At 40.4% G+C, this 13,731-nt stretch overlaps 1 protein-coding gene across 1 annotated transcript in view; it reads right to left on the reverse strand.

Moving 5' to 3' along the window:
- Window positions 1-13,731, reverse strand: part of FBN1 (fibrillin 1) — a 230,747-nt gene that overhangs the window by 198,856 nt on the left and 18,160 nt on the right. The window contains exons 2-3 of the mRNA XM_047736217.1: window positions 3,859-3,941; window positions 1,793-1,891 (exon numbers count right to left, since the gene is read on the reverse strand). Coding sequence (XP_047592173.1) covers window positions 1,793-1,891; window positions 3,859-3,941 — 182 coding nt within the window. The remainder of the gene's footprint in view (window positions 1-1,792; window positions 1,892-3,858; window positions 3,942-13,731) is intronic.

The following is a 13,731-nucleotide window of genomic DNA, read 5'->3' on the forward strand; positions in this document are numbered from 1 at the left end:
CCTCCAGAGGAGCACTCTGTTGTTGGCTGGCTCAAGGGCCAATCTGAGCGATGGGGTCTGTTCCCAACTTGGTATCTAGACTCCTTCCCCATCCCTTAGGTAGCTCTCCGTGGAAGCCTGATGGAGACAGAGATGTCCCACAGGCTCCCAGAAGAGCCACCCACTGACTTCTCTACCTTTCTGTTTTCCTCCCGCTCCGGTACCCTTGATTTGTACGATGAACCTGCTGTTGCTTGGAAGATGCCATTGAAAACAAAGCTGAGATGAAATAAGAATACGCTATTCTCAGTGCAATAAGCAAACGACTCCCTGCCCACGGGGAGGTTTCTATCCCCATCAACAACCGACCGTATTTACCAGTAGCGGGCATTTGGGTTCCACCAGAAGCAGATTCTGAGATAGTAATTTAAATGCAAGTAGTCTGTTTTAGAAGTAACTTCAGGAAACACTGGTAGGAGAGTGAGGAGGTGAGAAAGGAAGATGATCAAGATGAGGAATCCACGATCAAGGGGCAGCTGGGGCTCAGTCCACTAGGAAACTCCAAGAGACAGTTCCGAACACACTCCATAGTTCTACAAACTGAGAGACAAGGAAGCTGGGGCACATATCCAACATGCTCTGTCTGTCACTAGTTGGTAGTTGTTTCTAGGGTTACCCGTCCTCTAGCACTTCCAGCTTGCCTTGGATGCAGACCAGGCACGTTCCCTGTCAGAAAAATCTTACAGAGCTCTAAGGCAGAGTTACCATGAATGCCAAGGTATGTGAGCAGACACCAAAAGGTGTCCTATCCAGTTAATCAGCTCAGGAGAGCTATGACTAAATATCAGGACCCTTAATAGGTAATCAACCTTGACTACACTGAAGTTTCTACCTACAAGAGACAAAAGAGAATACATTCATTCCACAATACTTTTCTCGAAAACCTTGTCAGAAATGGAACACACTACAAGGGGAAATCATTTTCTCACTGGAAATGGGAAATGGAAAAGGAACTTCACTTTTCACTTTGGTAATGTTCAAGGTGTTGAGGGGCAGTTTATACAGGCATGAGCTTCAACGGTTTTAACGACGTATAATGACTCACCTTCTTCCCAGCCCCTGCATTTCCCCGAATTCATTGCTGAGGACACCATATTTAAAGAATAACCACCCTCCCTCCCAAAAAGAAAAATACAAAAAAAAAACAATAGAACAAGCAAGCAAAGGCTCTGTAGAATGAACTGTGGGTATGTATTTGGTATCACAGAATGAAGTGGTAAAACTGTGAGAGGGAAAATAGGCTTGTGTTTCATGAAAAATCACTTCCCAAACTGCCATAACGACTTCTCACATTTTCTTCTTGCAAAGGCAGGGGTCTTCAGTTTTTAAAAAGTGTTTAATCAGACTCAGATTTCAGTACAAGGAAAAATGCCTCGTTTCTTGAGCCAAAAATGTTCATTAAACAATCATTCCACTGAGCATCTCATATGGCGTTTACATTGGAGATACAAAGATGAATAGGGCAATACCTACAAAGGAGGTCATAATCTTTATATATTCATAGTAACTATGTCCCATAGGTAATTTCCCCGTAAAGAGTGAAGAAGGAAAATGGGAGGCCAGATTGAGGAGAGCTAGTCCAAGTATTCTGGGCTGAACAGAGAAGGCAGATGTTCTAGTGAAAAAAAAGGAAAAAAAGAAAAAAATATATATATATATATTGCAGGCAAGAGAAAAGCCAAAAGCAAATTTAGGAGAAAATAGGGCATAACCACATAAAATAATATTATATATAATAACATGTTATACTCACTGGATCGGGAGCCACAGGAAGGAGATATCTGACCAGATGGGCAAGTGCACATATTTGGCCTAGAACAAAATCCATCCCCACAGGAATGTCGGCAAATGGCTGTGAATAAAGCCAGAGATGTGTTAGTACATGGCTTCAGAATGTGGCGCGTTACAGGAACCCAACCCTCCAATGAGGAAATCTGGACTCTCAGCTTCCCTGTTAGTTTTGCTCTCATGACTTATGTGACCTTCGGTCTCAGGTTTATGCGTTCACAAAACAAATACATTGCGCTAAATAAGGTCTGGAGGCAAAATGCAGTAACTCCCCATTCCCCATCCGTGGTCTCAACCTCTCTGCTTAGTCCACGCAGCCCCCAATCTATCAAAAGCCCAGGACATCCTATTTAGAGGAAAAAACACAAACAGAAGTCCTGCACTTAAACATACTTAAAGGCCTACAAGCATTTTATTTTTATATTAATTTTAACATTTAATGGTATAAAAATTGTAGCAGGATTCTTGGGAGCCTATTTTATTATAAGCTTACTGCTTAATAATTTTTATAAAAATCCTGAGCCCTGCTAAGACTAATTCTCTACATCAGATCCTGCCCACCAGGAACATATAATCTATGGAGCAGCTTTTATCCTACATTTAAGTCCCATTCTCAATAACATCAACAGCCTGAGAGAAGAAGTATGGACTCCATTACAATAGCACTGATTCTATAGTCAAGAAGCTGTTTATCCTTCAGAGAAATATTAACACTTTCATGCCACTGAGAGACTACTGTACTGGTACCAAATGCTTGCTGGTGGCCTGAAGAACAAGTTCAAATGGTAAATGATTTATATATATTAGCAGGCCACTACTTTTTATACTCAAAGGCATGATCCCTTTCTCAAACGCAAGCAGCAAATGAGATGTGCAAGGCTAAAAATAACACACTGGATAGAAAGTGCATTCAAACATCAAAAAAAGCTTAGAATAGAAATTGAAAAAACCATTAAGAAATAAACTGTTAAAGATCCTATAAATACCTATTTAAATACCAGAAGGCAGTGTTTGTCAGAGATTCTATAGAACATCAGGAGAGAGTTCTTTTGTTAAGTTCATTTAGAAAACTCTAAAAACCATTCTATACCTCTCTTAGTGATTAGGTTTTGATCCTTAAATAAAGCATGATGTGCCAAATGAAGAAGATGCTTTTGGTCAAAATCAAGAATTGAGAAAGAGATTAACTTTTTCAGATCACCAAGAGAACAATGGTTGAAATATTCTATTCTTCTGCACAGACTACTCTAGGCCAAGAGAGAAAGTGGAGTAATTCCTTAATGTCCTTTCAGCTCTAAATTTTCCCATCACACTGACAGAGCTTTCTGAAAACTGGAAATTACTTCATAGGTATGAGGACAGTAAAATTTCATAAAGGACAGAAGCTATAACCAATTTGACAGAGTACCTCCATTAAATAGCACCTTTCCTGGCATGTGGTCTGTCACTCCACATTTGTGGGATATGATGAGAATATGGAGGTTTGCTGTGGCCACAGAGTCAGTGGAGGAATTTCTGGTACTGTTTGAACTCTTTCCTCAACTTTCCACTCATCTGCATCTAATACTCTATCCACTCCTTTTCCTCTGTAAGAGCTAGGTCTGTCTTTGGCCTCGACCCCCCAGATTCAATATACAAGGTTTGAGTACGCTTGTGGGAGGCCAACAGAGTTAGAGATTCAATAAGGAAAGCAGCAACGGTATCCTTTTTTCCAAAATCCCATCAAAGTGATTACATAGTCTGTGGATCCAAGTCATGTGTACCCTTAAGCAAAGTAACCCTGTGGCTCTATTCCCTATAAGACAGAAATATTATAAAGGAAGTCACTGACCTAAAGTCTAACAGTCATTTGACCAAATTAGTGTATTTCCCAATCTGGATTCAGAGGAAATAGGAAAATCTGAGAGCTGGAAGGCTCTGCTATAAACATATTAATGGTATGCAGTTACAAGAAGTTACAAGTACTAAGAATCACCATGCAACCAAAACAACAAAAGATCATGAAGAATGACAGACCATCTATTTACTTACGGACAATACACTGATTTCCACCAGGTAAGGTTTTCCATCCAGGACAACAGTAAGCATTATAACGTGAGCCACAGACATTGGGTCTGGAAAAAAAAAAAAAAAATCCAATCATAAGAATTCCATACTTAAAACACACACACACACACACACACACACACACACGTGCCCAAATAAAAGGAAAAAAAAAACCATCTCTGAGTTGCAAGAATGGGACGAATTTTTGCAGACCAAAAAAAAAAAAAGGTTAATTCATGGGCCTCAATAATGGCTTAGTAGTTTGGGACTCTTTAATGTAATGATACTAATAATACCTTAATATCATCTATGCATACATCAGAAAAATAAGAACCAGAGATACCAAATTCACTGCATTCTATCACTGCATTTGGCATAGATATAAAAATCTATGGGGCTATATGAGTCTAATTTAAACAATAAAATTCCTACCAATCTAGTTAAGAAAGATCATCATAAATCTGCATATAAAGTTCTAAATTTCTACTCATTGAAGCTGTACATATGTTTTTTCAATTACCCAACTCACCCCTAAAATGTAACCATATTCTTCCTTTCACTAGAATTACAGGAATCTAAACTCTGACCTTAGTAAGAAAAAATAAAAGCCAAAAAATGTAAATATTTCTTTAGCCAAAGTTTGGAAACACAGTAGTTGATACCAGCAGTTAGAGGAAAATAAAGTCCATGTAACTTTGGGTTTCTTGTTTACAGCTATTTCATCAGGTTTCTTGGAGCAAAGCCTCCGTTCAGAATCCGGATGGTCCACATGTAACAAGTTAAGGGAGCCACTGGGTAAGGAAGACTCTAGCTGGTTCTGTAGCAGAAACTAAGGCAGAAGATTGAACACATGGAGACCCCAAAGAAACCATTCATTTCACTATGCCACATCGGAGGGCCTAAACCTTGACACTACTTCCTCAGGTTCAGGGGGTGATGAATAAGGTCAAATGTTTTGCAATCAATTTCACGAACAGTAGCTATTCCAAGCCTCTCTGGTACAAATCCTGCCGTCCCATCAGAATAAACCTTTAAGAACAACTGTGTCACTAAAATGTACTTCTGGTTAGGGTGTGCTTACATGTTCTCCCTGTCTGTGCCCACCATGCGTAATGGCACAGAAGCTTGCTGCATCTCCTCTGAACTCACTACTTCAAGGAGAAGCAGGACAGGGGACCAAGGTAAGGTTTTTGACTTGTCCTGTGCTCCTCTCACGGCCCCAGAGGACCTGGAACACTGCAGAGCAAAATGCATACTTCCCACTGACTGATGCCGAGGTCAGAGAGAGAAATAGGAAGAAAGTTAAAGGAGCTCGGGAAAGGGCCCTACATCCATACCCAACAGTCCTAGGTATCTCCAAAGCCACCTAGAAAATGACTGGATAGAGACTTACAATGTGCCTGATGCGAGGGGCTCCCTGAGCCTTAGTTTATGTCTCTACGCGTTGGGATAATGGAACGTCTGCCTCGGCCCCACATCACTTGTGTCCATCTATCAGATGAAATAATGGACATGAACACAATGTAGCATCACCTCCTGACCTTCATTAGTGACTCAACCAAAGGAACTCTAAAAGATTAAGGAAGAGAGAGTTTATCACAAATTTTAAGTCAGGAGTTCTCAATCCTGTGCCCCTCCTGTGACAAAGTAGTGCGCCAAACTTCAGTTCAGGGTACCCAGAACTTGCTGGGGCAAGTCAGAATCTTGGAAAGGGGACAGAGACAAGAAGTTAGGATAGGGAGCTAGAGTTGGGGGAGCAACTGAACCTTCCAAACTCCATAGAAGTTCTCCAGATTGAAAATGATAATCCAAGCCAGAATCAACCACCTCAAACCCTCCTCACTAACAGCTCATTACAACTCCACTGGATCCAGTCCAACCCCAAACCAATCCTGGAATAGCTTCAGAGGACCCCCTGAGCCTTTGTAGGTGTCCTGCGGTCAGAATAACTATGTCTTCAAAACAAAAATCAGGACATACTCTCTGACGAGAATGAGTGTATTTATGGAGTAATAACACACATAACATGGTGAAAAAGCTAAGAAAAAAGAGTCCAGGGCGCCTGGGTGGCTCAGTGGGTTAAGCCGCTGCCTTCGGCTCGGGTCATGATCTCAGGGTCCTGGGATCGAGTCCCACATCGGGCTCTCTGCTCAGCGGGAAGCCTGCTTCCCTCTCTCTCTCTCTCTCTGCCTTCCTCTCTGTCTGCTTGTGATCTCTCTCTGTCAAATAAATGAATAAAATCTTTAAAAAAAAAAAAAAAGAGTCCAGAATAAAATTTCATCCTACAAAACAAGATATCCCAAAGATTTTCCAAGTGGTTTGAAAAAAAAAATCACAGTACTATAAGCATGCCTCATTGCTTTTTCAATGTTTACAATCAACCTATATACAAAACATGGAAGACATTATGATTTACAATGATTGCAACACAAAATGTAAATGTTTTAAACCTGAACCTGTAAAAGTAATGGTATAGCTGTCGTAAATCAGGAAACAAGTGGGAAAGACATGTGTGGAAAGAAATAAAATAGATGATCCAAGAAATAGAGGTTCACGTATATTATATAATGTTTTAAAATAACCAATAACTGAAATTCATGCTATGATTACAAAAAGAGTGGGAAAGGAAAGAGAGAGAAAAGGTAGAGATATCTCAGTGAGCTACAGCTCCATCTTTCATGGCAAGGGGCCAATGGGTAATGTGTAAACCTAGAAATAGAGGTACAAGCACAGTGCATGGTCATGAAGATAAACATGAGAAGAACCAAAACCAGCAATGGTTAAAATTGGTTGCCTCAAGAGATGAGGATCTGGGAAAATGAAGAGAAATCTTTTGCATTCTCACCTAATACTCATTCAAAACAGTTCATTTTTTAAAAATATGCATTGTTACATTTTGACCATCTCTTTTATTTAAAGCAATAACTTTAAAAAGTATAAACATCTGGGAATGTAAGCTGGTGTAGCCACTCTGGAAAACAGTATGAAAATAGAGCTACCCTACGACCCAACAATCGCATTACTGGGTATTTGCCCTGAAGATAGAGATGTAGTGAAAAGAAGGGGCACCTGCACCCCAGTGTTCATAGCAGCAATGTCCACAATAGCCAAACTATGGAAAGAGCCTAGATGTCCATCAACAGATGAATGGATAAAGAAGATGTATAGATATACACACAGGAATATTGTACAGCCATCAAAAAAATGAAATATTGCCATTTACAACAATGTGGATGGAACTACAGGGTATTATGCTAAGCGAAATAAATTTATCAGAGAAAGACAATTATTATATAATCTCACTGATACGAGGAATTTGAGAGATAAGGCAGAAGACCGTAGGGGAAGGGAGGGAAAAATGAAGCAAGATGAAACCGAAGAGGGAGACAAACCATAAGACTCTTAATCTCAGGAAACAAACTGAGGGTTGCTGGAGTGGAGGGGGGTAGGAAAGATGGGGTGGCTGGGTGATAGACATTGGGGACGGTATGTGCTATGGTGAGTGCTATGAATTGTGTAAGACCAATGAATCACAGACCTGGACCCCTGAAACAAATAATACATTATATGTTAATTTTAAAAAGTATTAACATCGTCTCTCATAAATGGGGTACTTTCTGCTTCATTCTAGGAGCAGTTTCATTCATTCACTGTTCCATTTCATTAGTTATGGCATTTTCACTTCACTGCATTACTAAAATACTACATAATGTCTAATTGTGATTTATTTTTCTTTGTATTCTCTGATCTTTTTTTTGAGTTTAATAACTTTATCCTTTATAGTACCTAATACATCATTTCATTTCAAGTGTTTCAACTAACGTCCTCAAACAATGACTGCTTTAATCTCATTGCCATTCATTCTTTAACACACTAAATACTACTAGGTTATTTGGCTTAATGCAAGATAGTAGAAAGATGTAAGATTTCTCCTCTGCAAACTCTGGTCTTGAGAACTGCAAACTAGCAGCACTCATTCAAACAAGCTGGGTGGCATTTATTCTACTTACACACAGGAAAAACAGCTCTAATTCTAGAAATAAAGGAATGTCTTATTTAAGTTGGAAAGCACAAAGCTATGTAAAGTCTAAAGTAGACACGTTGGATTATTTCCATTATAAAAGATTTTATCCTAAGGTTTCAGCACAAAAACATTAACAAAGAAGATAAATCTTTTTTTTTTTTTGACATTTTAATTAATTTTTTATTTTTTCAGCATAACAGTATTCATTATTTTTGCACCACACCCAGTGCTCCATGCAATCCGTGCCCTCTACCATACCCACCACCTGGTGCCCCCAACCTCCCACCCCCCACCCCTTCAAAATTCTCAGATCGTTTTTCAGAGTCCATAGTCTCTCATGGTTCACCTCCCCTTCCAATTTCCCTCAACTCCCTTCTCCTCTCCATCTCCCCTTGTCCTCCATGCTATTTGTTATGCTCCACAAATAACAAAGAAGATAAATCTTTAATGAAGTTATTTTTTTGTGTGTAAATGAAAGCGTAGCATTCTCACCTTTCTTTTCTGTGTCACTTCGTCAGCCATCCCCACCAACCCACCACCAAAACAGTCAAGAGTTAAAGCTCTGTGCAAGTGGCAGTAGCATTTGGTAAATTACGAGTAAAACTCAAAGAGAAAAGAACTTTATGCTAAGTACTAAAGATACATTACTTTATTTCATCCTCATAGCAACCCTTTGATGTAAGTTCTATTATCATTGTCTTTAACATTAAGGAAATTATGGCTTAGGAAGGTTAAACAAACCAGCAAGTTCCCACAGTTTGGAAGTAAAGAGTGGGGATTTGAACTCAGGAAGCCTGACGCCAGAGTACACTCTTAACCCTTATGTTAAGGCAGAGGTGCATTTGGGGGCAAGACGGTATTCTACCCAATAGCATTCATGAAGGTATGAGTAACAAAGGCCACAAAATGTCCATCAATAAACCACTAATAAAGCATAAATTGTTTTTACCTGTGTTCTAATAGCTGAGGGGGGATACATTTAGAGTCATTTCACCACTGTATATTACATTGTTTTAACTGCTAAGTCTTTATCTGGAACTTCTATTACCAATTGCTTTGCATACAGTGCTCTTCAACAACCTACCTTCAGTCTCTCTGGGGAATGGGTGAGCCCCAGCAGGCTGAATATTCGGATCCAATTCAGACAGCACTCAGAGATCCTGTGGGCTAAGCAAAAGCCCCTCTCCATGGAGCAAACAGCTGTGCTTTGCCACGTCTGACCACATCACTGCAGGAATTGGCCTTTGTGCAAGATGTCTGCAGTGTGTCCACATTCCTTAGCCAGAATCCACTTCTGCAAGTCTGGCCTCTTTTACAGGCAAGATAGCCTTTCTGCTTCCTATCCCAAGTTCAAATTCCCCTTCAGACAAGACTGGGATAATAAAAACAAGTTCAGGGGACTCTTATTTCATATGCATGTAAAGTGATTAATCCTTGGGTAAGAAAAATACTAAGCATTAGGTAAAGGTTAATGAGGCTGACCCTACTCCATGCGAGAGTTGCCTGCTTTTCCAAGCTGTCAGGGGAAGAATGATGACTTAGTCCTCTTAAGTGTAACTGTGGAGGGGTTTCAAAAGGCCTATGCCCCCACAAAATAAAGGGTGCTCAACTATTCATGTAACCTGCCTGAAGGTAATATCTTAATATTCCACTGTTCCAGTTTTTAAAAATGATAATTTTCACTGTCAAAAAATGTGAATGATCAGGGGCACCTGGGTAGCTGAGTGGATTAAAGACTCTGCCTTTGGCTCAGGTCATGATCTCAGGGCCCTGCAATTGAGCCCCTCATTGTACTCTCTGCTCAGCAAGGAGTCTGCTTCCCTCTCTTTCTCTCTGCCTGCCTGTCTACTTGTGATCTCTGTCTGTGAAACAAATAAGTAAAAAATCTTTAAAAAAAGAAAAAAATGTGAATGATCATGAAAAAACTATAATACACAAATGAGCTACATATATTGTGAACCATACATCATGACTTTAATAGTTTTTTGACAGATTTTTTTTAATCCAGGTAAAAAGAAAAAAAAAAAAGAAATAAAAGAAAAACAAAATTTAAAAAAAACCAAGTACTATCAGATGAGGGGATCTACTACTACTCCAATAAACTTTGCAAGAGCTCCACCCTTACTTAGTTGCCTTTATTCTGCCCCTTTTTGCTAAAGGCAGATGTCACATCTACTAGCAGTGATTTGAATACCACATGTGACTATTCCAGCCCATCTGCCAGTCACAACATCTCAAGTAATGAAACTTCAAATCCTGGTAATGAAAATGGCTTCCATGGCCTCCTTAAGCTTCCATGGGAGCTCTGCAGACCCAGGGACTCCTTTCTGGATTGTCTGGGTCAACTCTGGTTGGGACCCTTGAAAGCATAAGCCAGCCAGCCTCTCCATCCTACTTCATGAAGTTATCCTCCTGATTTTTTGTAAATCTAAAACTGTCCTATAGTGAAAAGTTTCTTAAAACTGTAAAATAATAATACTGCAACTATGCACTTATATACTCTTCAGGGTTTTAATAGTGATTGAGACACAGTCTTTGCTCTTGGAAGAAGACAGGCAAATATGCAAAGAGTGTCAATACAGCAGGTAAAAACATGGTCATCAAGGTCAGCCTGGAGAGCTGGGAGTCCAGAACAGCGGTACTTTCTTCCATCACCCTGGGCAGGCTCAGCAGAAACCTCTCTGAGCTAGGAGTTGCTGTTTCCCACTTGCTAAGAGGAGTCATTAGTTTCATTCCATCCCACTGCTGAAATTCCTCTTAAATTCTCTAACTCCATTACCAAACCCCTTGTTCATTATTCTATTTCAAGTTTTTATTTAAATTCTGGTTAACATATATAGTAAAATTGGTTTCAGGTGTAGAATTCAGAGACTCATCACTGAACACTCAGTGCCCATCACCTAGTTAGCCCATTCCCCACCAACCTCCTTCCAGCAACCCTCAGGCAAACCTCTTGTTTCAATCTTGGTGTTTCACTGCTACTCTGATATCATATTCTTTTTCCCTGTCTTCCTCCTTCCTCTCTATTTCATTAGAACAATATAGCTATGTATCTTTTGCACGTTTACCATGCTTAGTTCTGTACTCCTAACTTCCAAACATAGACCTTCACCCTTCCTAAGATGTGAAAATCTCACTATCAGCTTCAGATCTCTGCCAGGTAGGCCTAACTAGCCTACCCTCATCTTCACCTACACCTTCAACTTCCACCCTCCGGGTCCCACTCCCTCCCCTCAACGTCTCAGCCCTCACTCATGCATTCACCTCTCCTCCAAACATACATGCTAAATCCAGAGGCTTCTTCCCTGTTCCCTTTTTAATGTATAATTTCATTTCCCCCTCTAGTGATAACCCTCCTCCTCAATTAATTCCAACCACCTTTCAACCCACCAACACAATTTCAGACATATCTCCCAAAAACCTACATATGCTATACTGTAATTATGTTTTTTAATTAATTATACATCTAGATTCTCACCCCTGAAACTGGCCCTACCCACTCTGTTCCAAAACTAGTAGTTCTCCAGGCAGAGAAATGATGTCTGTCATGCCTAGAATATCCTGGAGTTTATTTAGAAGCATACAAGACAACATTGACTGAATGCCTCAGTAAGTACAAAGCACAATTAAGATTAATACTATGTCTTTGATGTCCGAAATAGGCCACTTGTAAATGCCACTAATATGGAAACTGTCTAATAAAACTATTTCTTACAAATTAATCTGTTTAAAAGAAAAATATTCCTACCTGTTTGAAAGGCTATCGTTAGCTAAACAGTCATGGATACTGGTTTCATACCTTGGTTATTTTGCTGATGTGCTGATCGTTTGTTTATTGCGATCAGTGAAGTTATCAATATTTATAATTCAGGGATCACTATATTTCCTTCAGTACTCAATGCAGACAAAACTCATATATGCATAACTGATTCTGTTCATTTCTTTGGTGAAAGAAAACAAAAATCTCAAAGCAACTAAACAAAGGTTTTCAGCCACAAATCGGTACACATTTCACCATGATAGGTTGTGGCAACTGATCAAGGCCAGAGATGGCAGCAGCCATAAGTGGCCAATTCCTAAAGACAAGCGTCATGAAGTTCACAGGGCAGCGATGAAAGATCTCCTACTTGGGGGATCACTTTCCTCTCTGCTGAGTGGGGTAACTCATAGCACAGGCACAATGGAGAGGGGGTTGCATCAACAGTTTCATGTGCTATGCTCCCTAAACTGTGCTTTTGTGGGGATTTTGTGTTGATCAAAAGCAATAGTCCAAGAACTTAAAAGCCCCAGAATTTAGGTCACCATATCAGGGACACACACACACATACAAACATGCACAACCTACAACAACTGAAGGAAGAGAAAGGTGCAAAGACAGTGCCCCAAATCTGGGAGGTCATTTTAGACTGGCAGTCAATTTAAATCCTGTTGGAATCTTTTCTAGGTGACTGGAACAGTGTATGTACAGGAGTGTGTGGTTTTCTTGGAAGGAGGAGGAGCAGGAGAAAAGAGAGGAGGAGGAAGAAGAGGAAGGACAAGGAGAAGAAAAGGAAGAGTTTAAAGCTACAGGGTATACTATAAAAAGAAACTAGACATTGAACCCAAAGACCAGAAGCACTGCTCTATACAGCACGTCCTAATCCTTCTGAGGCACTGAGTACTTTCTGCTTCTGGAACTCTGGATTAAACAACTCTAGAACACAGAAGTCTGCACTGACCACTAAACAATCCAAGTGGCTCCCAAGCTTCTAAAGGCAACGACTGGACTAACTTGCTGTCATAGTCTGCACTGAACCGACTGCTCTCTAAGGGAGGGAGAACTGTGTCTGCCTGGCTGGCATCACTGAACCCCTGGATGGTTGTATAAAAGGTGTGCTCCCACCTGCACATCGGGAGAGATGGATTTGTTTCTGAGGTGGGAACTTTACTATTTGACTCTGTAACGATGAGGAGGGATTGCCTCAAAACCAAATACTGAGCCTGTTTCTAATTCGCATCTTGCCCACATCTGAGAAGGTTTGACCAATGACACCATGAAAACACATGATGCATCTAGAAAACTGCTTCCCAGAACTCAACAACCCCTTGACTTTACCTATGAGTTCAGGGATTATGGCGACATTTGCTTTGGGCTGTTGCTCCATTACTCAAGCCAAACCCACGTTGCACTTCACCAAAGGGTAGATGAAATCATAGAAATGACTGAAACACAAACAAGTGAACTAAAGAGGTGATCCAGAACCCACCATGGTGAAAGGCAGAATGGTGTCTGGGGAATTCACTGTTCCCTTCAGTTCCAACTGTTCCCTTCCCTCATCTTTACCACCAGCAAAAAAAAAAAAAAAAAAACACCATGATTCTCACTACTTCCCAGAAATTCTCAAACCAAGAACTCTGTCCAGGGAGATAATAATATCTTCTGAATGGCCTGGCAGCCCCACGAAAGACAGAAAAACCAACCAATGGGGTCAGGCTTAGGGGAAGAATGGGGTCCTTCAGGAACTGGTAGGGCACAGAGACTCCGTACTCTAGTTCTGAGGACTGGAGTTCCCAATTGGACAAACAGAGCTCCAACATGTCATTTCTCTATTGGTATTTAAAACTCAGAATAGCTTTTCCAAAAGAAACAGTGTTAATAGGTGGTGGCTTGGTCCCTAGGCTAGGCAAACAGCAGTCTCTATCAGCTAAATAGGCTATTGTAGACTGGTCTGGGAACCTGACCACAACTTAAAATGTTGTTTCTACGGGAAAACACATTCCACGGCAGGCAACCAGAAGGAAACTTGGCTACTCAAACTCATGGTCCCTGCAGCTACACGCAAGCTGGCCAGTGA

Source organism: Lutra lutra, chromosome 7 (genome assembly GCF_902655055.1).
Source record: "Lutra lutra chromosome 7, mLutLut1.2, whole genome shotgun sequence".
NCBI lineage: Eukaryota > Metazoa > Chordata > Mammalia > Carnivora > Mustelidae > Lutra > Lutra lutra.